Consider the following 27,504-nt stretch of genomic DNA (forward strand, 5'->3'; position numbering starts at 1 on the left):
ACATGTACCAACAGAATCAGTGTGGTAAAAATTATAAAATAATAATGAAAGAAATCAAAGAACTAAATAAAAAGAGAGATGTACCATAGAGATTGGTAGACTCCATGTAGTAAACATAATTCTCCCCAAATTTACCTACAGGTTTAATCAACTGCCATAAGAACATAATAATCTGGTGAAATAAAATAAATGATAAAACAAAACTAATACAAACCAATAGCATGTGTAATGACCGCAGGTTTTTGCTGACATTGAAATGCTTCAGTAGTACTTCTCGCACACTTGCATCTTCTGAGAGACACTAGAGAGGTAAAAATCAAAACAGAATTAAGGAATAATGCCATTTAAACCCTAAATATCATCTCATGCCTCGCTAGTTGGTGTACCTCGATAATTCTATTAATTATTCAATAGGTACTGATCCTATTTAGAACAAAAAATCAAAATCTAATTTCCAGTCTATTGATTTTATTCTCATCCCTTTACATTATTTCAATTGAAACAAAGATAAAACATAATCCTTGCTACCAGTGAATTTCTACTCTGAAAAGGGAATCTATGCAGTGATACTAGTGGGATGATAAAAATGTAGCAAAAAAAAAAAAACAGAGAATAAAAGTTACTATACTTGGAAAAACCAAGTATTATACAGAATGCTTAAACTGTATGAGTTACCAAAGAAAGAACACTCCAGGTGTAAGGACTAGCACAAGGAATGTAGGAAAGCTGTGGCACACTGACAGAAGAGAGGTAGTCGTGTAATCCTGAGCTTCAATAATTGGCAAAGTAATGTATAGAAAAACAACAGCAGGAAAAACTACCTGGAGGCGATTGTAACTGTTCACACAAGAGACAAAGAGGGTCTGAATGAGCAGAGTGGTGTGAAGACAACAGAGAAGACATTTATAAAAGACATGTACAATGGAGAATCAACTGGTGAGAAGTGGAGGAGAAAAGGTTTGAGAGGGGAAAGAAAGAAATCAGAGATGATAACATTATATACAGATGTGGTCAAGAGTGAAACTTGGTCCAGCAGGTGTGGCTCAGTGGCTGAGCATCAACCCATGCACAAAGAGCTCGCCAGCTCAATTCCTGGTCAGGACATGTGCCCAGGTTGTAAGCCTGATCCCCAGTGGGGGACATGCAGGAGGCAGCCAATTGATGTTCTCGCTCATTGATGTTTCCATCTCTCTCTCTAAAATCAATAAAGAAAAGAAAAGAAAAAAAAAGAAGTGAACCTTGGATTATCGATGTTTAAGAAGTAAATGTAAAAAGAGAAGCAAATTAAAAGACTGAGAAAACTACTAAAGCCTGGCAGAGAATATAAGCCAAGAGCAATGAAACCCAGGGAAGAAAACTTCAAGAGGCTAGTGGTGATCAACAATGTAAAGTACTTTGTATAATTCAATTGAGATATATTTTGAGAAGAAGCTAATGGCTTTGGAAATGCGAAGATCCTTTGAAAAAGCATTATCTAAAAGAGCCAAATGACTGCAGTAAATTAGGATTAATGAAAAGTAAGGTACACTTGGCACTGAAGAAAAGATTAGATTAAAGGAGAGTAAATTCAAAGTTGGCAGAGCCAAGAAGGCTTAGGGAAGACTGACATTAATTTTTAATAAATCATCCACAAAGAATAAGAATTGTTTTTCTTTAAAAAAACTAACAAAACCCTAGGAAACTAAGTACTAAGTATTTCTGTATTTTCTACAGCTAAAACTACATGTCTCTACTTCTTCCACTATAAGAAGATCCAGATTTAGAAATAAGTTCTAGTCTAATTAAATAGTTTTGTAATCTCAATAAATACACTATCCTAATTTTAGTCCCTATTTCCTTATTATTGTTTTAGGCCTTTTCTTTTTAGCTTAAAGGGCTTATTGTCACTATACATATCTTTTTATCACAAACAGGGTCAAATTTCCTTTGGAAATATACAACATGAACTTAAAATAAAGCAAAGTAATTCAAATATAAACCTTTTGGAAATTAACTGTAGTCCTGGCTTCTGCAATTGTTGATTCTTATCAAGTCACTTATAAAGTTGATGTATTACAATCAGAGCACTTAGGAAAACTAAAGAGAGCCCTCTGGGACAGAAATACTGATGGGAGGAATATTTTTTTCTGCAAGAATTGTTTTTTGTTGTTGTTGTTGTTGTTTTAAGTATTTGCTTTTTAAAAAACAGTATGTGTTGCCCTGGCCAGGTGGCTCAGTTGGGTGGAGTATCATCCCATACACCAAAAGGCTGCAGGTTTGATTCCTGGTCAGGGTACATAACCTGGGTTTCAGGTTTGATCCCATTGGGTGTGTATGGGAGGCAACCAACTGATGTTTCTCTCTCTCTCTCCCCATACTCCTTCCCTTTCTAAAATCAATAAAAACCATATCCTCAAGTGAGAATTAAAAGTAATAAAAGAAAATAAGATGTCAAAGGGTTAGTTTTCTATACTCTGCCTTTCTCCTCATTTCTTTAGATTTATAAGTCTGAATCAAACTACCCTTCTTTCTGAAGGCTATCACCTCCTTGCTTCTATAACTAATCTGCTTTAAATAGTTTACACGACCAATATATGAGCCATTAAAAAATAAAACCTCACATTTTTTATTTCATCTTAATTAGAACATTATAAACTACTTGAGGATAAGGTAATTTTCAATAACCATTTACTGGATGCCTATTATATTTAACTAATTATGATAATTATTGAAGATATGAGATCGTAGGCTCTGGAAACATGACTGAATTTCCTATGGTTGGCACAGGTAATAATGTAAAGGGAGTAAGACAGAGACTGACTGATATCACCACTTAGAGGAAAATGGGAGAAATTCCCAGAAAGTAGACCTCCCCTGTTGTTCAGGGAAGTTGCCACATTTCCTTTTCACTGATGAACACATGACGAGTAGCTACAGAAGCAGGTTATTACTGTGTTTATTGCAGTGTTTGGCCACTGCCCTCTTCAGGTAAGATTCTAAGCAGAATGTAACAGAATCATACTTGTACCTCAAGACTCATGCTGCTCCAGGGATAACTTAGCGACAGCACTACATGTACTAAATCTCCTAGTCAGTTCCTGCTAAGCCTTCTCATCTTTTGTTAACTAAACAGGAAAGGTTTAAAACATAGCTAATTCTTTCTTGAACTTAGCTATAGCACTTTGGAGACATTTCCTTAGAGGAGAATTAACTATGATTCTTTAAAAAGAATCATATATATATATATATATGTGTGTGTGTATGCATATATTTGAGAGAGAGAGAGAGAGAGAGAGAGGAAAAACATCGATGAGAAACATCAATCAGCTGCCTCCTGCATGCCCCATACCAGGGATTGAGCCCCAAACCTAGGCATGTGCCCTGACCAGAGATCAGCAACCTTATGGTACACAGGATGGCCAAGGCTAAATGTTCTTTTATACAGGGATTTTTCTTATACTGCCATGCTGAAATAGTGTTTACTCTAACCACTTCTTTGACTCATTTGGGGTATGGTTAAAATATTCAGAGGTCTAGGTTTAATACTATCCTAAAAATATTTCTTGGATAAGATTGCATAGGTGACCTGTTATCTCTACCACTGCTTTTGGTTTAACCTTGGAATTAGAAAAACTTGCTGGATAGTCAGCACTGAGAGAAAGGATAGTTCCCTTAATGCAGTCCCAACCCCACTCCCACCCACAGAACAGGGACTCTGGCCATGGTGCTGATATATTTTTGAAGTGTAGTCCATTTATTAGTATACCAAAAAGGAGGTAGTAAATGATGATTATGATAGGGGAAAGAAGTATAAAAACTAAGAGACACAAACTCCAGTAGTACTAGTCTTGCCTTAAAAAAAGGGGGTACCCTAAGATTGTCAAAAAGAAGACAGGATAGTGCTCACATTCATTCCTACCATCTGCCCCTAAATTTAGTGATATAGGACCAGCAAAAAGGTACCAAAAACCTAAGGTCTAGCCACTCTGCTACCACATGGTTACCCATTTTCTGAGTCACCCAGAGATATGCTTCACCAGTAACTCCCATCATCTACTTCCTTTATATACCCACTCTGAGATGATCAAAATGTAACATATCAGGAAGGACTGAAAGATGGTTGATGGCATAGTACGACCTGGGCTATTCATTCATCTTAGGAAAGAAAGTGAGCAAGGACAGAAGTAATAAAAGCTCTGGGACAGCACAAACATTTACATACTATGCAAGACTGCGTTTGAATCTCTAAAGCATTCAGAAAACACACTGTTGTAATGAGACAATCAGTTAAAAGAGCTGTAGAAGGTGAAAGTCTGTGACTCACTGAAAAGTGGATTCAGAGACCAGAGGTTCAGAGCTCTGATCCACTCCAGACCTTGTCAAAGGAAAGGACAATGTGAGAGCACCAATTATAAAGTGTTCCTAAAATAATGGAATCTTACAGTTAGACATAGTATCAAAAATAACTCGCCTGAGATAACAAATATCTGAATCCCATACAAGACTAATTTGGGGAAGAGGGTGGAAGGGAGAACCAACATCTAACTATATCATGGCACAATATCTGAATTTTAAGGATAAACAGCCATTTTTATGTACAATTCCATAGAGTTATATTAAGAAAAAAAGTATGAAATTATCATTCAGAACAAAGTATAAAAGGTAAAATAAAAAAGAATATGTAAAGCTTTAACCCTTTGTATAAAAACAAGTTTAGTATTATATAAAGTCTGAAATGCTATAAAATAAATAATTACTCTTATAAGGTTGGATATAACAAAAACTTCTAACTTTTACCATGTATTCTTATGCACTATGTTTTGCTCAATTAACTTTTAATTTAAAAAAGTAAATGTGTCAAAAGTACTAAAGCTTACTCGAGCAGATTATATTTTATTATTAAAACAAGAATCAAGTTTCAGTTATGCAAGATACATAAGATCTAGAGATGTAATGTACAGCAATGCGATTATGGTTAATAACACAGTATTGCACTCTTGAAATTTGCAAAGAGGAGAGATCTTAAGTGATCTCACAGTTTAAAATTAAAGTATACCTATGTGAGGTGATAGATATGTTTAATAGCTTGATTGTGGTATTTCACAATGTATATGTATATCAAAACCATAAAAATATACTGTTTCCAATTTGTCAATTATACTTCAACAAAGATGAGAACAAGAATCATTTACGAGAAAAATAAACACAAAATCCTCACTTTTAATTTGGTATTACTTACAAAGAAAACCAGTATTGATTTAATATAAAACAATCTTTTCTTAGAGCCAGTGAATACAGACTGTGTAACTCTAATTATCCACACATCTAACCATCCTCATTCATTAGTATTTAATATTACATACCATTTTTATCCACCTCTTCTTTTAAAACCAAGGACTTTTTATATTATTTTCCATTTCACAGGACCCATTTTTTTTAAGATTCTACTGTGTAGGATTTATGTAGCAACGCTGTTCTTCCATTATGTTATTAAACTTCCTCTCCCTCTCTCCCTGCCAAGTGAACTTTCTTGTCAGCATAAGATAAAGTGATGTTAATATGCTGAGCTGACATAACAATGGTCTGTAAAGTTAGGCTGTTCAATTTAAGTGTAGGTGAATTTACAGAGTCCACAGGTTTAGTAAATCTTACAAACGACATGTGAAGGTGGCTCTGTAGCTAAGAACCTCAGGGCTCCAGGGACTTCAACATGGAATTCTCAGTGTATATAATATAACCACAAGTGCCTACTCTGGATTGCCTTTTAATAGATACAATGAGATAAAAGCTGAAGTTCCTTATGAGAACTGGAGGGAAAAAAAGTTCATTGGAGAGGCTGGTATGAATCACTAACTATAATCACTAATTATAAATTTATGCTAAACTTATAAAATAATATAAAAGTAATTTTTATGATGGAAACACTTCAACAAAGTAACCTAAAATATAAATCAGATATACATAAAACAAAAATCTCATTAAAGATGTTTTGAGAGAAAAAAACTCAAGAGATATGACATTTCAACAGTTTTTTTAAAAAAAATATGCAAACACAAAAAGTGTGTAATTTGTATTCATGCAATTTTATACCATGGTACATTAGAAGTTTTGTGCTAATTCAGAAATTTTAAATATTTGTAAGTTTTAATTGCTTTAAAATGGTATAGCAAGACACAAAAATTACTCTAAATGCTATTGCTTTTGTTCCAAGTTACCTGAACATTCTCATTCCACTTTTCAACAAAAAGCCTGTCTGGAAATTCTGCAGGTAGAGATAATTGTTCTTTAAATATTTTAAGATACTGTGGAAAACCAAATGAATTCATTAAGTGAATCTGCCGGTGAGAAAATCGTGACTTCACTCTTTTTTCTAAGAGTTCCAAAATGTCCTTAAAAACAAATAGAAATTACTGTAAGATGCATGTTAAAAAAATAGTGATGTAAGAGGTATAAGTATTTAAATAAACTATCACCTATAATTAGCAATACTTATCCTATAATGCAAATTAAGCATAAACAATTTATGAAAGCTCCTAAAAACTCAAATTATTGCCTTAATCCCTTTAGGGTAGTAGGAGGGTGTGGCTTGAAAATAAACCAAGCCTCTAAAATGTTTTGTTATGCAAATTTTATTTTAATCCCCTTTTTATGTCTTTGGAGGCATGGTGATGTCATGCCTTTTACCCACTATGTTAGTCTCAGCTAATCTTTAACATTCCAAGACTTACAATAATTGCTAAAAAAAAAATCATAACTATTATTGAGTCATTATATGTCATAGTAACATTAAGAGTTTCAATAAGGAATTTTGTATATTCTATGAAGAACTCAGATAAAAAGTTAAGATAATAATATGTATTAAGACATAACATTCATGAAAATTTAAATATCTTCTTCACTGTTTCATGTAACAAAGACTCAAGTACAAAGACTCAAGTAGCAGCATGCATAATGGAGAAAAGTTCAGTTCACTGAAATATACCCACAGTTTAAGCTGAAGTCATGTACATTGAAGGAACAAACTGAAGAGGAGGAAACTGGCAGGAACACAGCACAACAGTGGTAAGTTATTGTCTTGTGGCTTTTTTATGGTGATATTTTAGAAACTACTTATATTTGTACTATTTTTCCTTAAGAAGTTAGAAATCAAGTTTACTGTTAACTTTCTATAATTAAATCTACCCAGATGATTTTCATACAACAGCAAGGTTAAGACATCAACTGTATAGAGGAAAGAATTCAAGTGATCAAAATGGGATCTTGGTTAGTTTGGGAAGGAAGACAGGAAAGATTAATAGATTGGGGTTGAAGGAGAGAGGGTGAATGAAAAACCTGGAATGTTTTTATAGCTTACAGAAAAATACAGTGCTAGTAAATGAAAATTAAAGAAAGTTATGTTCACAGACAGAAATATTATACATTTATTATCTACCAAGGAGCAGTTCTACACACCCATATAGGTAAGTGGCTGAAAGGCAGTGTAAACAACACTCTATGAAAACAATAATTAAAAACCTAAATTTGGGAATGGAAGGAAAGAAAGATGAATGTAAAAGATATTTTAGTGAACAGTAAGGACAAATTGGCAGTGTAGGGATACAGATGTCAGTAAAAAAGAATTACTTCTACAGGGAAGAACCCTTTGCTGGCAGTCACCACTCCATTTGTCCTTTTGCTCTTTACCTATAAATATGGACACATACAAACATTCTGGGAATTATACATAGAGAACAAAAATGAGCCTGTGATAACATTGCTAGGGACCCACTATTTGATCCTCAGTGGGTCAAGAACATTTGCCATCCCACTTCCACTCAAAGGAAGATTTTTTTAACAAGAAGTAAGGTGCCCCATCCCCTGTGACAGACTGCTGCTTTTGGCAAGGAGGGATAAAGTGAAGTGGAGAACCAGCCAGATGTTCTATGAGGCAGGCATATTATGAAGGCATGCATCCTAAGCTCTGAAGCATTAGGGAAGGATGGCATAGAAAGCCATTCCACAGAAGAAACAGCACTAGGAGGACTGCTGAATGATGATTCGTCAAAAGTTTCAATTTTCTAAAAAAGAAAAAGAGCTACAGAAAAAGAAAACAAATAAATGAATCTTATTTCCAGTGGTGTATACTTGTCAAGTTAAAACAGTATCATTCTGAGTTGATTCCAAGCATTTTCAAAATATGAAAAGAATCATAAATATAAACATAGAAACTATTGGTGATTTTTATCAAACAGTGGTAAGATTATTTAACTTTCTCTTTACTTGCTAATGTAGAAATTATATTTATAGCATAATCTGACTTCATTTTTTTTATTTAGTGATTCCACTGGAGGATGTAGGCATTTATGAGCATGTGTAATAACTGTTTTCTTGTTTTTCTCCGTCTGAGTTGAAAAGTGGGATAAATGCACCAGGTATCAGTGAAGCACATTTAAAAAATGCCTAGTACAATGACCTGCATGAGTGACTATGTTGGTAATTAAGTTTTAATTTTCTAAATATTATAATTTACTTTTTAATAGAAAGACTTACCAATCTACATGTAAGACCAATAACTGCTATTGGAGTCTGTGCAGACTGAGAAATGTCAAAAAGATTATAGAGGAGTGTTTGGTTTCTATGATGAGCAAAGAGATCAAATTCATCTAATATGAAGATCACTGGACAACTACTAGTCCGGTCACCTAAGATAAAATAAGAGTTTATATTAACAAGCAATTATATTAACCTTTATTAAATTTCCAAACTATTTACTACATTTCACTTTTTAAAACTTAATTCAACAAACAAATATTGATAGCCTATTTTGAGTATAGTACTCACCAATGCATGTACATTTATTCAACCAAAACAAATTATTCACAGGACAAGATAGCATTAAGTACTTCAGACTAATTACTAGTAATTTACTGAGGAAAATTTTTTAAAAATCACTTAAATAACTAAAGACTATTACTTTTGCCCTGGCCAGTTTGGCTCAGCAGTTAGAGCATCGGCCTGCGGTCTGGAGAGACCCAGGTTCGGTTCCCATTAAGGACATGTACCTCGGTTGCAGTTTGTCCCTGGCCCTGGTTGGTCGTGCAGGTGGCAGCCACTCGATGTGTCCCTTTCACGTTGATGTTTCTCTCTCTCTCTCTCTCTTCCTCTCTCTCCCTCCCACTCTGTCTGTGCAAAAAATGGAAAAATGTCCTCGGGTGAGGATAAAAAAAATAAAAATAAATAAAGACTATTACTTTTAAAATTATGTACACAGAGTCCTTCTATCATCAGAAAACTTACAAACATCTTTTAATATTTATAGAGACCAAATTACCTTGAGGTTAAATATAAAAAGAGTCACTATGCTCAAAACTATTATTTCAGAAAAGACCTGTTTACTTAGAAATACAAAGTATACCTTCCAATACAAATAATATTTATAAACAATGATTAAGACTATTAAGTTCATTCAAAACCACTATAATTCCTTCTAACCACAATTTTAATATTGCAACAACAGGGAAAAGTTCAACATGACTCTGAATTAATTTTTCTCATCACAATAGCCTTCGCAAAAGAATCACTATTACCTTAATATTTAATGCTTTTATATTTGCATAAACAAGTGAAAAGAGGAGACCGAAAAATGGCGGCGGAGTGAACGGAGCTACACAGACTGTCTTCCAGAACCAAACTGGAATTACAACTATAACACAGACAAATCGACGGGAAAAACCAACAGAAAAGCAGCTTGCGAGGACCATACAAAGAGGGACACTGACTCGATCCCGGTAGGCTTGCGAAGGCGCGAGACGGGGCTGGGAGCACACTGTCAGCAGCTCGGCAGCGGCCTCAGCTGGGAGCAGCGCCCTCCGGTCACACTCCCAGGCTGCTCCACAGCGCAGCCGGGACAGAGGCTGAAACAGCCACAGCCACTCACCTTGGGCTCCGGCAGAAGGAGGGCAGACTGGAATGGAGCTGTGTCGGGACACTCGGGGTTTGGAGGGCGCTCAGAGCTTTGGCTGAGTGCACCCACGCAGGACTGTGGCCACATTGCTCCTTCCCAGGGCTCTGAGGAGAGGCAGCAGCCCCTCCCTCGGAGATCCATCCCCACCCTGTGGGCCATTGAAGTGCTAATTGAGGCTCACTAACTACCAGCCTCTGCCCCACCCTCCTGAAAGCCCTTTGGCTGAGCACCAGAGGGAGTTTTTCAATCAACTGACAACCCAAAACTCATCAAGTAACCTAGACTGCTAGCCTCCAGGCAAAAAGCTAGAGGATAACAGTACCTTTCCTGGGCTGGCAACCTTAACCAGGAAAGTAAGACTTGACAGTGGTGTTCAACGCGGGTCCTCCCTTGCTCATCTAAACACAGGAGAGGGAGCCACAAACAGCAGAACACCAACACCCACAGGGAGAACTTGACAGGCTCCAAAGCCCACAGTGATAGCCAAAATGGTGAAACACAGAAACACAAGCCAAATGAAAGACCAAGACACCTCCACCGAAGATGAGATCAACGCGGAGCAATTAGGCATGTTAACAGAGCTAGAATTCAGAGCCATGATCTTGAGGAAGCTGAACAGCATGAGTAAGGACATAGAGACACTGAAAATAAGCCAATTGGAAATTAAAAACCAACAAGAAGAGATAAAAAAATGACATATCAGAAATGAAAAACACATTGGAAGGTTTAAAAAGCAGAGTAGGGGAAGCTGAGGACCGGATCAGTGAATTAGAAGACAGGGTAGAAAAAATCAACCAATCAGAAAAACAAAAGGAAAAAACTATTAAAAAACAGGAAGACAGCTTAAGAGAACTATGGGACAACTGGAAACGTAATAATATTCGCATCATAGGAGTCCCCGAAGAAGAAGAAAATGAGCAAGGGATAGAGAATATATTCAAAAAAATAGTGAGAGAAAACTTCCCTAAGTTGGTGAAGGAAGAAGGCATTCAAGTTCAAGAACCACAGAGAGTCCCAAGTAAGAAGAACCCAAACAGGCCCACACCAAGACACATAGTAATTAAAATGCCACAAATTAAAGACAAAGAGAGAATCCTAAAAACAACAAGAGATAAGCAACAGGTTACCTACAAAGGGAAACCCATAAGGCTCTCAGCTGACTTCTCACAAGAAACACTCCAGGCCAGAAGAGAATGGCATGAAGTAATCAAAGTCATGAAAAACAAGAATCTGAATCCAAGACTACTCTACCCAGCAAGGCTATCATTCAAAATAGAAGATCAAATAAAGAGCTTCCCAGACAAAAAAAGGCTAAGGGAATACATTAGCACCAAACCAGCACTGCAAGAAATTTTAAAAGGACTGCTGTAATTAGCAGTAGAAATGGGAAGAAAAATGGAACCACACCAAACAAAAATGGCAATAAATAAGTACATATCAATAATCACCTTAAACGTAAATGGACTGAATGCTCCCATAAAGAGACACAGAGTAGCTGATTGGATAAGAAAGCATGACTCATCTATATGTTGTTTACAAGAGACCCACCTCTCAACAAAAGACTCACATAGGTTGAAAGTGAAGGGATGGAAAAAAATTTTCCAAGCAAATGGAAAGCAAAAAAAAGCTGGGGTAGCAATTCTCATATCTGATAAAATAGATTTCAAAATGAAGACCATAACTAGAGACAAAGACGGCCACTACATAATATTGAAAGGATCTATCCAACAGGAAGATATCACCTTGATAAACATATATGCACCCAATATAGGAGCACCAAAATATATTAAAAATCTTCTGGAGGACTTCCAAGGAGAAATCGACAATAATACAATCATAGCAGGGGACTTCAACACCCCGTTGACAGCACTGGATAGATCCTCTAGGCAAAAAATTAGCAAGGAAACAGAGACTCTAAATGAAGCACTAGACCAAATGGATTTAATAGATATCTACAGAGAACTACACCCCAAAACTACAGAATACACATTCTTCTCAAGTGCACATGGGACATTCTCAAAGATAGACCACATGATAGGACACAAACTAAATCTCTACAAGTTTAAGAAGATTGAAATCATATCAAGCACCTTCTCACATCACAATGCCATGAAACTAGAAATCAATTGCAACAAGAATATGCAAAGACATTTCAACACATGGAGGCTAAATAGCATGTTATTAAACAATAAATGGGTCACCGAGGAGATCAAGGAAGAAATTAAAAACTTCCTGGAAACCAATGAAAATGAACACACAACAACACAAAATCTATGGGATGCAGCGAAAGCAGTTCTGAGAGGGAAGTTCATAGCACTACAGGCCTACCTCAAAAAACAAGAAAAATTTCTAATTGACTGTCTAACCTCACAACTTAAAGAATTAGAAAGCAAACAAAAAGAAAACCCCAGAGCAAGTAGAAGGAAGGAAATAGTAATGATCAGAGCAGAAATAAATGACAAGAGACCAAAAAAACAATTCAAAGGATCAATGAAACAAAGAGCTGGTTTTTCGAAAAGATAAACAAGATTGATGGACCCTTAGCTAGACTCACCAAGAAACAAAGAGAGAGAACCCAAATACACAAAATCAGAAATGAAAGAGGAGAAGTAACAACCAACACCACGGAAATACAAAAGATCGTTAACAACTACTATGAACAACTATATGGCAACTATATGGCAACTATATGACAATCTAAGCGAAATGGACAAATTTCTAGAAACACACAGTCTCCCAAAACTATTCCCGGAAGAGAGAGAAAACTTGAACAGACCAATAACAACTAAGGAAATTGAAGAGGTAATCAAGACTCTCCCAGCAAACAAAAGCCCAGGCCCAGATGGTTTCACGGGGGAGTTTTACCGAACATTCAAAAAAGAACTGACACCCATTCTCCTCAAACTATTTCAAAAAATTCAAGAAGAAGGAAGACTTCCAAACACGTTCTATGAGGCCAGCATAATTCTAATTCCAAAACCAGAAAAAGACACTACGAAGAAAGAAATCTACAGGCCAATATCCCTGATGAACATAGACGCCAAAATCCTGAACAAAATATTAGCAAATCGGATCCAGAAATACATCAAAAAAATTATTCACCATGACCAAGTGGGATTCATTCCAGGGATGCAAGGCTGGTACAATATTCGCAAATCAATAAACGTGATACACCACATAAACAAAATGAAGAATAAAAACCACATGATCATATCAATAGATGCTGAAAAAGCATTCGACAAAATCCAGCATCCATTTCTGATAAAAACGCTCAGCAGTGTTGGAATAGAGGGATCATATCTCGACATAATAAAGGCCATATATGAAAGACCTACAGCCAACATCATACTCAATGGACAAAAACTAAAAACATTTCCATTAAGAACAGGAACAAGACAGGGATGTCCACTTTCGCCACTCTTATTTAACATTGTACTGGAAGTCTTAGCCACAGCAATCAGACATGAAGAAAAAATAAAAGGGATCCAAATTGGAAAGGAGGAAGTGAAACTGTCATTATTCGCAGATGACATGATATTGTACATAGAAAACCCTAAAGACTCCATTAAAAAGCTATTAGACTTAATAAATGAATTTGGCAAAGTAGCAGGATACAAAATTAACGTCAAGAAATCGCCGGCATTCTTGTACATCAATGATGAACTCACAGAAAGAGAAACTGAAAAAACAATCCCATTTACCATCGCGCCAAAAAAATTACGATACCTAGGAATAAACTTAACCAAAGAAGTAAAGGACCTATTTGCAGAAAACTACAGGTCATTGAAGAAAGAAATAGAGGAAGATATAAAAAAGTGGAAGCACATACCCTGTTCATGGATTGGAAGAATTAACATCATTAAAATGTCCATACTACCCAAAGTAATCTATAGATTCAATGCAATCCCCATCAAAATACCAACGACATATTTCATAGAACTAGAACAAATACTTCAAAAGTTCATATGGAACCAAAAAAGACCCCGAATAGCCACAGCAATCTTGAAAAAGAAGAACAAAGTAGGTGGGATCACAATACCAGATATCAGGTTATACTACAAAGCGACTGTAACCAAAACGGCCTGGTACTGGCACAAGAACAGGTATATAGACCAGTGGAACAGAACTGAAAACCCAGAAATGGACCCAAAGCAATACGTTCAATTAATATTTGACAAAGGTGGCAAGAGCATACAGTGGAGTAAAGACAGCCTCTTTAATAAATGGTGTTGGGAAAATTGGACAGCTCCATGCAAAAAAATGAAACTAGACCATCAGCTTACACCATACACAAAAATAAACTCGAAATGGATAAAAGACTTAAATGTGACCCGTGAATCCATAAAAATTCTAGAAGAAAATGTAGGCAACAAAATTTCGGACATCATACGGAGCAGAATTTTCAATGATACATCACCTAAGGCAACAGAAATAAAGGAGAAAATGAACACCTGGGACTACATCAAACTAAAAAGCTTCTGCACAGCAAAAGAAACAATCATCAAAATGGAAAGGCAACCCACTGTATGGGAGAACATCATTGCCAATGATGTATCAGATAAGGGGTTAATTTCCAATATATATAGAGTGCTCATACAACTCCACAAAAGGAAGACAAAGAACCCAATTACAAAATGGGCAGAGGAGCTGAATAGACACCTCTCCAAACAGGACATACAAATGGCCAAGAGACATATGAAGAAATGCTCAACATCACTAATCATCAGAGAGATGCAAATTAAAACAACAATGAGGTATCACCTCACACCTGTCAGAATGGCCGCCATCAACAAATCATCAAACAAGTGTTGGCGAGGGTGTGGAGAAAAGGGGACTCTAATACACTGCTGGTGGGAATGCAGACTGGTGCAGCCGCTATGGAAAACAATACGGTGCTACCTCAAAAAATTAAAAATTGAACTTCCATTTGACCCAGTGATCCCACTGCTGGGAATATACCCTAAGAAGCCTGAAACACCAATCAGGAAGAACATATGTACCCCCATGTTCATAGCAGCACTATTTACAATAGCTAAGATCTGGAAACAGCCCAAGTGTCCACCAGTAGACGAATGGATAAAAAAGCTGTGGTACATATACACAATGGAGTACTATGCAGCGGTAAGAAAGAAAGATCTCTTATCCTTTGAGACGACATGGAGGGACCTGGAAAGTATTATCCTAAGTGAAAGAAGCCAAGCAGAAAAAGACAAATACCACATGATCTCACTTATATACGGAATATAATGAACATAACAGTGTGAGGAATACAGTAGACCCAGACACATGGAAGTAGGGCACAGACTAACATCCCTCAGAAGAGGGGATGGGGGGTGGGGGGGTGGGAAGAGATAAACCACAGAACTTATATGTATGTATGCATGAGCAATGGACATGGACAACTAAGCCGGGGACAGGATGGAGGGGGGGTGGGGTGGAGGGTGCCAATGGGGTAAAAAGGTAAAAAAAAAAAACAAGTGAAAAGAAAATCTCATAAGGACACACTCACTCCAAAAGATATTAAAACATTTCACACTAATCTAAATGGCATAAAAACCAAAGGGACTGCTCAGAAGTCTAGAAACAGGACTATATTATTAGAAATTTAGTATTGGTAAAACATAGAATTATACATCAATAGGGAAAATTGATTTATTCAAAGTTAGAGGTCCACTTTACACCCTACCAAAATAAATTCTAGCCAAATTATTAAATACAAGCATATGTATTAGATGAAAACACAATCAATATCTTTAAACTCTGAAGAGAACCAGTTTTGACGAGGTAAAAAATTTAAAGCTCTGTTCAGCAGAAAACCCAAACCAAATTTAAGAGAAAAGAAACATTAAGTGGAAGAATTTCCATAAATAAATACAAGCTAAACAAGAGAAGGCAAAGAACCAACAGGAAACACATGAACCAGGAAATATCAGTGGTCAATAAAAGTAGAAAATTATGATTATTACCAAAATTAAGCAAATTAAACTAACAAATTAATTTTCTATTAAGTAGACAAACATAAAAAAATTGTTTTGGAAATTATGAAGAAAAGGGTACTCTGAAACATGTTTAGTAGTTTGGTAATGATCCTTTTAAATGTTGTACCTTTTTGTTGTTGTTGTTAATCCTCACCCAAGGATATTTTTCCTTTAGATAGAGTGGAAGGGAGGGAAGGTGACGGGGGGGGGGGGGGTGGTGAGGGAGAGAAAGAGAGAGAAAGAAACATCGATGTGAGACATATCAACTGGATGCCTCTGGCAGGGCTCTGGCAGGACCCTGTCTGGGGCCGGGGAGTGAACCTGCAACTCAGGTACATGCCCTTGACCAGGAATCGAACCTGTGACCCTTTAGTTTGAGGGCAGATGACACTCTAACCACTGGGTCAAACTGGCCAGGGCTAAATGCTATACCATTTATTTATTTATTTACTTACTTACTTACTGATTTTACAGAGAGTAAGGGAGAAGGAGAGAAAGAATCATCAATGACAGAGAACTTCGATTGGCTGTCCCTGCATGCCCCACACTGGGGATTGGGCCCACAACCTGGGCATGTGTCCTGACCAGGAATCGAATTGGAGACCTCTTGGTGCATGAGCTGATGCTCAACCATTGAGCCACACCTGGCAGGGCCTAAATGCTGTACCTTTTAAACGAGAATTCTATGCACTAAAGTTTACTCCAGGAAATACCTGGATTACTATCTAAGAATTTCTTCCTAATTATACAAAATTAGAAATAAAAGCCCATAACTGGTGACTAACAAGATATAATTTATATTTTTAACTTAAGTTAATTTATAAAATGAAATATATAAGAACCATAAAAATGACTAGGCAGCTCAATATTTACTGACGTGGAAAGATGCTCACAACATACTGTTCATAAATGAAAAGAGGTAGACTATACAATATGGAAAATGAGTTTATTCTTATAAAAATTAATTCTCTGCATCAATGATATACTGTAGGTGAATAAAGATATGAAACCAAAGTTAATTGGGATAATCACTATTGCAGTATGAGAATATAGTGAGTATTATTTAAATCCTCACCTGAGCCCTGGCCATTTTGGCTCAGCGGTTAGAGCGTCGGCCTGCGGTCCAGAGAGACCTGGGTTCAGTTTCTCTAAGGGCACGTACCTCGGCTGCAGTTTGTCCCTGGCCCCAGTTGGGTCATGCGGGTGGCAACCACTCGATGTGTCCCTCTCACATCAATCTCCCTCCCACTCTATCTGAACAAAAAATGGAAAAATGTCCTTGAGTGAGGATAAAAAAAAACCACTATATTAAAAATAAATCCTCACCTGAGGATATTTTTCCATTTATCTTCAGACAGAGTGTGAGGGGGAGAGAGAGAGAGATATATTGATGTGAGAGAGACACATCGATTAGCTGCCTCCCGCATGACACCAACCAGGGCTGGGGACTGAACTGCAAGTGAGGTACGTGCCCTTGACCAGAATCGAACCCGTGACTCTGGTCTGGGAGCAGAGGCTCTACCTACTGAGCCAAATGGCCAGGGCTATTTTATTCTTTTTAATATTTCTTTAGTTTATTAATTTTTTGGTAAAAGCATATTATTACCTTTTAATCAGAGGGAAATAAAACTAAACATTTATCTTTGATACTGTTAAATATATTAATATTTACCTTTTTTTAAAGCTTCCAGAATAAATGAAAGGTTTTCAGCAAAGCTTCCCTGAATAACAAAAAAACATACCATGACCAGATGTTCAGTAAAATAAAAACGAGAATGGCTATCTGGCCCTTAGACATTATATAAACACATTCTGTTTCTGACTCTTACACATTATACAGACACTGTATTTTTATAGTAAATTAGAGGCATTGGCCAGATTCTCAACTGAACATCTCTATGCTTACAATCTAAAACTTAAATAGAAAAACAGAGATGGCATAGCACTGAAAATGACACTACTATGTCATGTTCAAAATTTTATATTTTCTGGATAAAATTCATCGATCTGCTCATGTTATTTAAAGGAAGAGGGGAGAGAGACAAACTGACAGACAGACATCGGTTGCCTCTCTAACAAGCCCTGACCAGGGATTAAACCCACAACCTTTTTGATGTACAGGACGATGCTCCAACCAACTGAGCCACCTGGATGGGGCTAAAGGTAGCTTTTAAGAGTTGCTACATTATAAATATAGTCAGAGAACTAGAAGTCCATTGCACTTTGTATCTTCAATACATCAGGTTCTTGCAAGTCTCAAATTAATTTCAAACACTAAAAAAATAACCATGAATTTAAATAAAATACAAAAGGAAAAGGGAGAAGAAATTTGTCTCAAATATTAGATACTGTAATAGTGCATCTCTATTCAAGAGCACATTATGGAATTTGTATATATCATATCAATTTGACTATGCTTACTTGGAGCACAGCCAAACACTTTGGATACAACTTAAAATATTCTAGATGAAAATTAATACAGCAGATGTATTATCCAGATGTTACAGCTTGTAGATAAAGGCATGTTAAAATATTCTTTCATTAAAGTCATTAATTTATACTTCAGATTTTTTAATTTAAAGAAACAGCCAACTTTAAATTTGAGGAGATGTAAAAGAGAAAAGAAACCAATTTGTTTGTTTGCTAATCAAGAGAACTGATATAAAATAGTGTAAGTTTGTAAGAGCCTTTGTGTATTTTGTGACTGCATACTGTCAAGTCAATACTATTTCCAAGGTAGGCAGGGCTGGAGGTATTTACAAAAACATAAACAAAGGCAATTTTGTTGGGAGATCAGTAGTCAAAGTATTCAAAGGTTGCTTCTCTTTTGGGTATTTTTTAAGTCTATTGTGCCCGACATTAAATATATACCTATATAAATACATATATACATATTATAAGCATGTACTTATATAAATATACATATGTGTGATTATATGTATAATATACAAATTTGTGATAACACATCAAAACAGAAAGGCTCTGGATTAAGTTAAGTGTTTCAGGTTCTTAATGTCCAGTCTTTGTTATTTTATGACTTTAAGCAAACTATTTATACTCCCTGAGCCTCAGATGCCTAACTGATATAATGTAGAAGTTAAATGAATAACATCTCTAGGTGATAATTATGGTAACAATAGTGATAACCAGGACAGGATGATAAATAGCTGCGCCTTTTTATTATTTTATATGAATCCAATACAAATAGGTTCATCTAAGAAAGTTAGAACACCAATCTACATCAATTGGAAACCAAAAGCCAAACTGTGCCTCTATAACAGTAATTCCTTGACCAAGTAGGTAACTATTTTCAGCATTAAATTCCAACAGAAGGTAGAACATTATTAGAAGGGACATTCTGAAATTGCACTTCAGAGGCCTGCAGACAGTGAAAGAGTGACACACAACTGGCTCAATTTGTTATAGATAATTACAAAAGAATGAATTACTAAATGCTAGGAGGCTTTCACAGCTATAGCATCACTGCATTAGAGAGTGCACAGTTTAAAGATTAGTGACAGCACTGCATGACTACTTCTCCCACGCTACCCAAGTCTCGGTAGACCACAAACAGACTGCTATAGTATTTTTAAACATATTAATCTATTTCCAAAGACAAGAATCAGAATATTTATCTTACAAATAAAAAAACAAACACAATAACTACATAAACCTGTTTTTGATGAATAGATGTACCCTAGTACATTATACTTTATACATTTTTATGAAAAAGTATCTTGCATATTTCAATTTAGAATCTCTAAATCCACCCTAGCTTTCCAAAAATATAAAGCTATGATAATATAGGCTTTACTTTGATGCTTATTAAATAAAATAGAAATGATACGTACAAAAACTTTATCTCCAACTACATTTTCCAGATTTAACTGCCTTGTGATTTCCTTTAGAGCTATTTTATCATTGATCTGCAGCAGTCCTGAAATAAAGCCCATTTAAAAGTATTTAATTAAAATAAAATTAGTATTTGATACAGTACAGATCATTTTCCAGTCTAGGAAATGTTCTAATGCTTTTTAAATTTAACTGGAAATAAAAAGTCAAATACTGTGAGTTTATATTTCCTTTCACAACTGAGCAATGCAAACATTTGATAGATTCGAAGAACAATCTTTGGGGTTAGGGTTATTTCAAAAAAAAGGAAAAGACAATACAAAAACCAAAAGTCTTCCTACTTTATTTATTTATTATTTTAGTTTCTAAAAATATTGTATATGGTGAGCTAAATTAAGAGTTGTTAAACATAAACCTAGTTTTAAAAATATAATTGTGAACCCAAATTTAAAATATACAAGTGAATTTAGTTTCATAATATAAAAAGTTCATATGATTTATATCATTTCCAATGGCAAAATAAGGACATACTTACCATTTAGGTGAACTTGTAATACATTTTCACTCACATCTTCTACTTCCATTAGTTCTTTCAAAGCATGGTTTATTAACTAAATAATATCAAAACATTTATAAAATGTTTAATAATAGATAAAAGATAAGTCTGTATTTTAAAACTAATATAGTAATAGTAATAATTACTACTAAAATATACTGAGAAAGTATTACATACCTTAAACTGTTCCATTATATAGCTTCACATTTTTATAATTACAGGATTCTATTTCACATATTAGATTCTTTATTATATTTTTTGATTTGTGACATCTTACTACTCATTAAAATACCATATATCTTTTCATATTAATACTGCATACATTTTTTTTAATTTTTGAAAATGAACAGAATTAAGAAATAAAAACTTTTTAAAAGGAAGATGAGACTATTCCTTGTAACAGTAAAATAGAAGGGTACTATTACAAAATAAATGGTACAGAAAAACAGGCTGCATATACCAAAAAAGCTAAAATGGTTCCAAAATTTAGTGAAAACAAAAGGAATTATTCAACAAAGTCAATGGGACAACTGGTAGACTATTTAGAAAAACAAAATACTATTTGTTGTAGCCTATCCTCTCTATCTGTCACTATAACATCTTTGTGCAATAGGAAGAAGCAATATCCTCATTTAAAATTATTAGGTTTTACAACAGAATATCAAACATAATAGCTATTTCTTACTTATCTGTACAGTTTTTAAAGCATATGGAACTCTACATCAGAACACAGGTAGTCCAGGTCCTCTTTAAAAGAGACAACCTCAAAATATCAACTGTCATACCATATATAAAAGCCCAGCTGAGACATGAAATTCTCAAAAGAGAACTGTCATGAAACGAGGTGGTGCTTCTCTGCCTTTGGGTCAAGTCAGACCTTATTACCAGAAAACACAAAGTTGGGCCCTCAAAATATGGCTTTTGCCATATTTTCTTAGTAAGCTACTATGTTCTGGCCCCCACCTCTTGATATTTTATTTCTATAACATTTATATATCACTGACTCTGATTTTTTATTTAAATTATTTTATGTTTGATAAATTGTTAAAAACTATTCCAAATTCTTTGCAGAATGAAATAGGATTAAGGAGGGGGTCAATGGGAAAAAAGGGGGCACATCTGTAATATTTTCAACAACAACAAAAAGGAATCAGAATCTGCAAGAAAAGTAACAGGGTTAATAATAGTACCTTCATTTTATATATGCACAAAGAGAGTTATAATGGATTTGTTTATAGAGTACCCTTTTCCACTGAATTTACTTTAAGCATCAAGCTGTCATGATTTGCCTAGATCACCTCAGATCTTTTTTGGGGGGTGTGTGTGGTCTGAAATAATTTAAATGTATTAGCAAGTATGTCTTCAAATAATTTTTTTCCATTCTGAATATTGCTAAAATTTAATTGTAGCAATTAGCTAGTGTAATTAGCTAGTTAACCAATAGTATAATTTCAGTTTTTCAATAGATACAATGTAATCTTTACAAATATTTTAAACTACAAAATATACTAAAAAAAATTAGTTGGTTATTAATGTTACACCAACCAGCATAACCAACTTGGCTACCCCATTTCCACATCCTTTGTAGCTAAAAACTAATTTTGCAAATCTATTAGCAGAGTTTGCTTAAAGCTGCCAGCATCTAGGAATTTTTATGCTTACCTATTATTACTATTCCCAAATACTTTTAATAAACACGTCATCCAGTAATAAGGAAAGAAAAAAACCATCATACTTAACCATCTAGCAAATTTCTTTGTCTCTATAGTTATTTCTACATAAAACAGTATTTTCCAGGATCCAATCTGTAATTTGGAAATATATATACACATATCTGTGTATATATAGATATCAAATGTTTGAAATACAACAAACATACTATCTATAACCTTTATTAATCAACTGTAGATTTTTTCCCCCACCACCCAAAGTCAAATCATTCTCCATCACCATATAATAGGCCCCCTTCACCTCCCCATCCCCTTAATAAACTATAGATTTTGAATTTTTGTATTTCATACAGGCCAAGAGTAATATCTTAAATATACTGTAATATTATTTTAAAATCTGAATTTACATAGTTATATTAATGAGAGTTCTTGTCTAAAAATAATCTATTTTATGTCTTAAGATAGTCCCAGACAAAGCAAATTACAAAAGTGACGGTTAAACAATGCTCCTTAGTTCTTTGACCTCTCAATATTGAAGTATAGCAGAAATAAATTAAATTATACCAAAATAGAATACCAAGTAGGGGATTCTTCGATATTCCAGTGAAGTCACACTAAATAAATGACTTCAAAGTACCAGAACAGGGCTCTAGTTTAAGAAGTAACAACAACTGGATACACAATCAGTATGCCAAGAATAACCTATCCATTTTATTAACGTATAAATACTGTGCTATAATGTCTATTTCCTTCTTTAAACCTGAGTAAATAGAAAAAGTAGACATAGAAATTTATATATAAAAAAAAGATGATGTAACATGAAAGAAAGGGAAAGGCAAGCTGATGAAAAATATTAATTATTACTGAAAATGTATATAGAAAAAAATATGTTGAGCTATTTAAGTCAGACCTAGAGACATACAAAACAACAGACAGAGAGTTCATGACAAGGAGCCTAGAGAAGCAAAAAGGATTGTTAGAAAACTAAAATGCAACATCACAGAAGCAAACAAACTAATTAGGTGAAGAAAAGCACATTGGTGATAAGGAAAATGCTGAGGAGGAAAAAAATGATAAAAGAAGAGAAACATGAAGAAATGACATGAAATTAGAACAAAAACTTAGTAAGTGGATACTCTAATCCTAAGAAAAGACAAAAAGAAGCGAAAGAGAAGAAATACTCAAAAAAAATTCTTTAGTGAAGACCTAAATTCATTTTAAGAAAGTTTGTATAATATCAGTTAATTTTATTATCAATATTTGGACATAGCCTGTGAATAACTAATGCAATGAGACAAGAAAAAGAAATATAAAGTATGGATAGAAATAGAGAAGGAAGAAATAAAACTTTCTTTGTTTGCAGAAAACATGACTGTGTATGTAGAAAATTACAAAGAATCTACAAATTCCTGGAACTGATAATCAATTATAGCACATTTGAAGGATACAAGGTAATACACAGAAGTCATTTACGTCCCTATATATCAACAATGAACACTCAGAATATGACATTAAAAACAATACTATTTACATTAACACCCAAAAATTTAGATACTTAGGTATAAGTCTAAAAAATATGTATAAGATCTACCACAAACTCTAATGAAAGGCCTGAATAAATGGATAAATATAGTATGTTCATGAATGTGAAAGATTCAATATAGTTAAACCAATTCATCTCAAAGTGATCTATAGATCCAACATAAAATCCCACAATTGAATATAAAAATTACCAGTATTTTATAGTTATTAATAAATTTATTCTGAAGTTAATATGGAAATGCAAAGTACCCAGGATACCTGCAACAATAATGAAGAAGCAAGAAGTTAAACGACTGACACTATGGAATTTCAAGACTTATTATAAAGTTACAATAATCAAGACAGCTTAATGTTGACACAAGAACAGATAATAAAAACAGAATAAAGAGCCCAGAAAGAGACATACACAAATATATTTACACTTTTCAAAAACATTAATTTGAAATGAATAATAGATGTAAATGTAAATGCAAAGAACTATAAAACTTACAGAAAATAACATAGGAGAAAATCTAGAAAGCCTGAGTTTTGGTGATGAAGTTTTAGATACAACACCAAAATCACAATCCATGAAAGAAACAGTTGATAAGTTGGACTTATTTTCAATTAAAAGTTTCTCTTCCAAGAACACTGTTAATAGAATTGAAAGACAAACAGACTAGGAGAAAATATCTGCAAAACACTTATCTAACATATTCAAAATATACAAATAACTCTTAAAACATATCAATAAGAAAAGAAACAACTCAATTTAAAAATTATCATAAAGTATCTCACCAAAGTTAAACAGATGAAAAATAAGCATACAAAAAGATGGTCAATAACGTATAACATAAGAGAATTGTAAACATAAGCAAAATAAGCTAGTAAGAGAAAGACAAGTATCACATGATTTCACTTATGTTTGGAATCTAATGAACAAAATAAGGTTATAAACAAAATAGATCCAGAGACATGGAAGTAGGTAACAGACTGACAAACCTCAGAGGAAAGGAAGGGTGGTGGGAGAAACAGGATCAGGGAGGAGGGACATCTATAATGCTTTCAACAATAAAGATAAATTTAAAAAAAGGAAAAAAAAAAGAAAAAAAAGCAATGAGATACCACTATATATCTACTAGAATGGCTAGAATGGCTAAAATTTTTTAAACTGACTACCAAATCCTGGTGAAGATACATAGCAAAAGAAACTCATTCAGTGCCAGTAAGAAGCAACATGGTATGACCACTTTGGAAGACAGACAACTTCTTACAAAGCTGAACACAATGCAACATGGTGCCCCAAAGTATTTACCCAATTAAGTTGAAGACTTACATCTACAGAAAAAACTTGCCCCAAAATTGCCAAAAATAGGAACCAACCAAGATGTCCTTCATTAGGTGAATGGATAAACAGTGGTACATTCATACAATGGGATATTATTCAACAATTAAAAGAAATGACCTGTCAGGCCATGAAATGACATGGAGGAACCTTAAATGCTTATTGCTAAGGAGAAGCCAATATGAAAAGTTTCTCTACTGTATGATTCCAACTATATGACATTTTGAAAAAGGTAAAAGTATAAAGACATTAAAAAAATCAGTGGTTGCCATGGGTGGTGGTGGTGGTGGTGGCAGGGTGAAAGGATAAACAGGTAAGCACAAGATGTTTTTAGAAAGCTGAAATTATTTTGTATGACATTAAAATAGTGGATATACGACATTATGTATTTATTAAAACCCATAAAATTGTACAATACAAAAAGTGAACCTTAATGTAAACTATGGACTTTAGTTCATGATAATGTATCAATATCAACTCATTGATTGTAACAAATTCATCATGCTAAGTCAAGAAGTTAATAATAGGAGAAACTGTTTATGTGTGTGGTGGTGGGTATGGGAGGATAAAATGGCAATTCTGTTTATCTGCTTAATTTTTTTAGTAAAAAACTTATTTATTTTAGCCCATTTTCTAATGAAATGCAGTACAGTTTTAATTTGTTTTTAGTTACACATTTTTAGTAAGTGTTTACTAGTTCTATTTCTTTTTTTCTGAACTTTCTCCATGCCCTTAGTAACAAACTTCCAAGGTGAAACTCAGAATAAATTCAGTCAGCTGCTCACGTTGTAATTTTAGGCTTGACACTTTGGTGTACAAATCACTGAGATTCAACTTTTCTGTTGTAATGCCATTTTGTTTCAAGATACACAGTTTACAATGGAATAGATCTAATGCACTGATTTCCTAGATCTCATTTTCTTCTGTACTGATACAAGAGTATCACTATGAAGCTTCTAGAATTAAAATATTATCTAACAATGTTCTTCAAATATTAGTATGATGATAATGATGTATTTTCCAGATATAATAATGAAAAGAATACATGAGGTGATAGTTACCTTATCTATAAATAGGGACAAAACCAGGTAGTATAAACAATAGAAAACAGAACATAGATAAAAGGCACGAGGTACATGTTCAATAAATGCTAGTTTGCTTTTTCCACTAGCAATCACTAATTCTTCAAGGACAGAAGACCATGATAAAACAAACATCAATTAAATTTTGTTACTCTGAGGAAAAATAAGGTAAAACAAATATGCTTGCCCAGCTGGCGTGGCTCAGTGGACTGAGCATCATCCCATGGACTGAGAGAACCTGGTTCAATTCCCGGTTAGGGCACATGCCTGGGTTAGGGGCTTGATCTCCAGTGGGGGCATACAGGAGGCAGCTGATTCATGTTTCTCTCTCACATTAATATTTCTCTCTCTCTCTCTAAAAAATCAATAAAAACATATTTTTAAAAAAGGAAAAGATATGCTCAACTCAAATATATCACCTAAACTTTATAAGGTTTCAATGATTTAAGTAAAAAAAGCAAATGTTAATAACAAAATAATGAAACACATTTCAGTGTTTGTCCATAGGAAACATCACAAGCCTACCAAAACAAACACCAGAAATAAGTAGCTTTACCATGGTCTTTCCTGATCCTCGGGGTCCAACAAGGAGAACAGAGTTACTTTCTCCATGGATAGCAGTTCTTTTTAGCAGCTCAATTAAGTGTCTGAAATGACAAAAATAGGCCCAAATATTAAAAGCTGGAATAATTTCTAGGTATTATTTTTTAAAAGCTAAATTTGAATATGCATAGAAAACAAGCATTCCTTTTTTCTTTCCCTCTGAGCACTTGACTTATGCTCTAAATAGTCCTATACAGAACCAGAAGAGATTGTTGGCTAATACTGAATCTTTGGAAACCACAGGAGGAAATCAAGTAAGTTTGAAATATCTTGGTCTTTATGATAGTATGGGATAAGAGATAATAGTAGCAGCTCTTGGACCTTTCATTCCAAAGCTGGATGCCAAGTATTAGATACAAGCTTGAATTATCTCCGTAAAACCAGATTAACAGAAACAACATAAGACTAAAAATTAAAAGGCTTCCTCATTATGAAAATATTTATATTTCTTTTGCTTCATGATATTTAATATTTCCATATCCAAAGCAAAATTTTTTGTTCTTTAGCATTGTTTATAAAATTTGTGTATGGTAATTTCTGGAAAACCTAAAGTGCATCTGTAAGTCTACTCATTACAAACAAGGGAATAGTTAAACTTACTTATATTGTACTTGTACTCCAAATAGGTTACTATGTGAACTCTGATGACAAAATCTTTCACGTAAAATTCTTTGTACCTGATGAAAAGAAAGTGAATTAGTATAAATAAAAATATTATATACATACAATTAAAAAACAGCAGTGAGAATAAGGTATTAATAAGTCAATTCAAACTCCCTAAATAGCTTTTCTTCAAGAGCTCTGGCACCATTTTCCTGAGTTATAAAATTATCAGTTCTTTTTATCTCAAGTCCCAGAGAAAAGATGAAAATTTAGTTGTAAAGATTTCAAGAGAAAGAATTACTTACGTAAGCTACATCAGCAATGTGAAGGGTTTTAATGCATATGAATGAATGAATACTTCACTTTGTATAA

At 34.3% G+C, this 27,504-nt stretch overlaps 1 protein-coding gene across 3 annotated transcripts in view; it reads right to left on the reverse strand.

Moving 5' to 3' along the window:
- ORC4 (origin recognition complex subunit 4) overlaps positions 1-27,504 on the reverse strand; it is a 48,395-nt gene that overhangs the window by 16,505 nt on the left and 4,386 nt on the right. For 2 of the 3 annotated variants that reach the window (XM_036254055.1, XM_036254056.1), the window contains exons 3-10: positions 27,130-27,206; positions 26,483-26,573; positions 20,288-20,363; positions 19,752-19,837; positions 17,573-17,621; positions 8,509-8,660; positions 6,195-6,368; positions 215-301 (exon numbers count right to left, since the gene is read on the reverse strand). In XM_036254055.1, the coding sequence (XP_036109948.1) occupies positions 215-301; positions 6,195-6,368; positions 8,509-8,660; positions 17,573-17,621; positions 19,752-19,837; positions 20,288-20,363; positions 26,483-26,573; positions 27,130-27,206 (792 nt within the window). Of the gene's footprint in view, positions 1-214; positions 302-6,194; positions 6,369-8,508; positions 8,661-17,572; positions 17,622-19,751; positions 19,838-20,287; positions 20,364-24,010; positions 24,151-26,482; positions 26,574-27,129; positions 27,207-27,504 lie in introns of all 3 variants that reach the window. The other variant, XM_036254057.1, reaches the window with a different exon arrangement.

The sequence above is a fragment of the Molossus molossus genome, unplaced genomic scaffold, assembly GCF_014108415.1.
Source record: "Molossus molossus isolate mMolMol1 unplaced genomic scaffold, mMolMol1.p scaffold_m16_p_11, whole genome shotgun sequence".
Taxonomy (NCBI): Eukaryota; Metazoa; Chordata; class Mammalia; order Chiroptera; family Molossidae; genus Molossus; species Molossus molossus.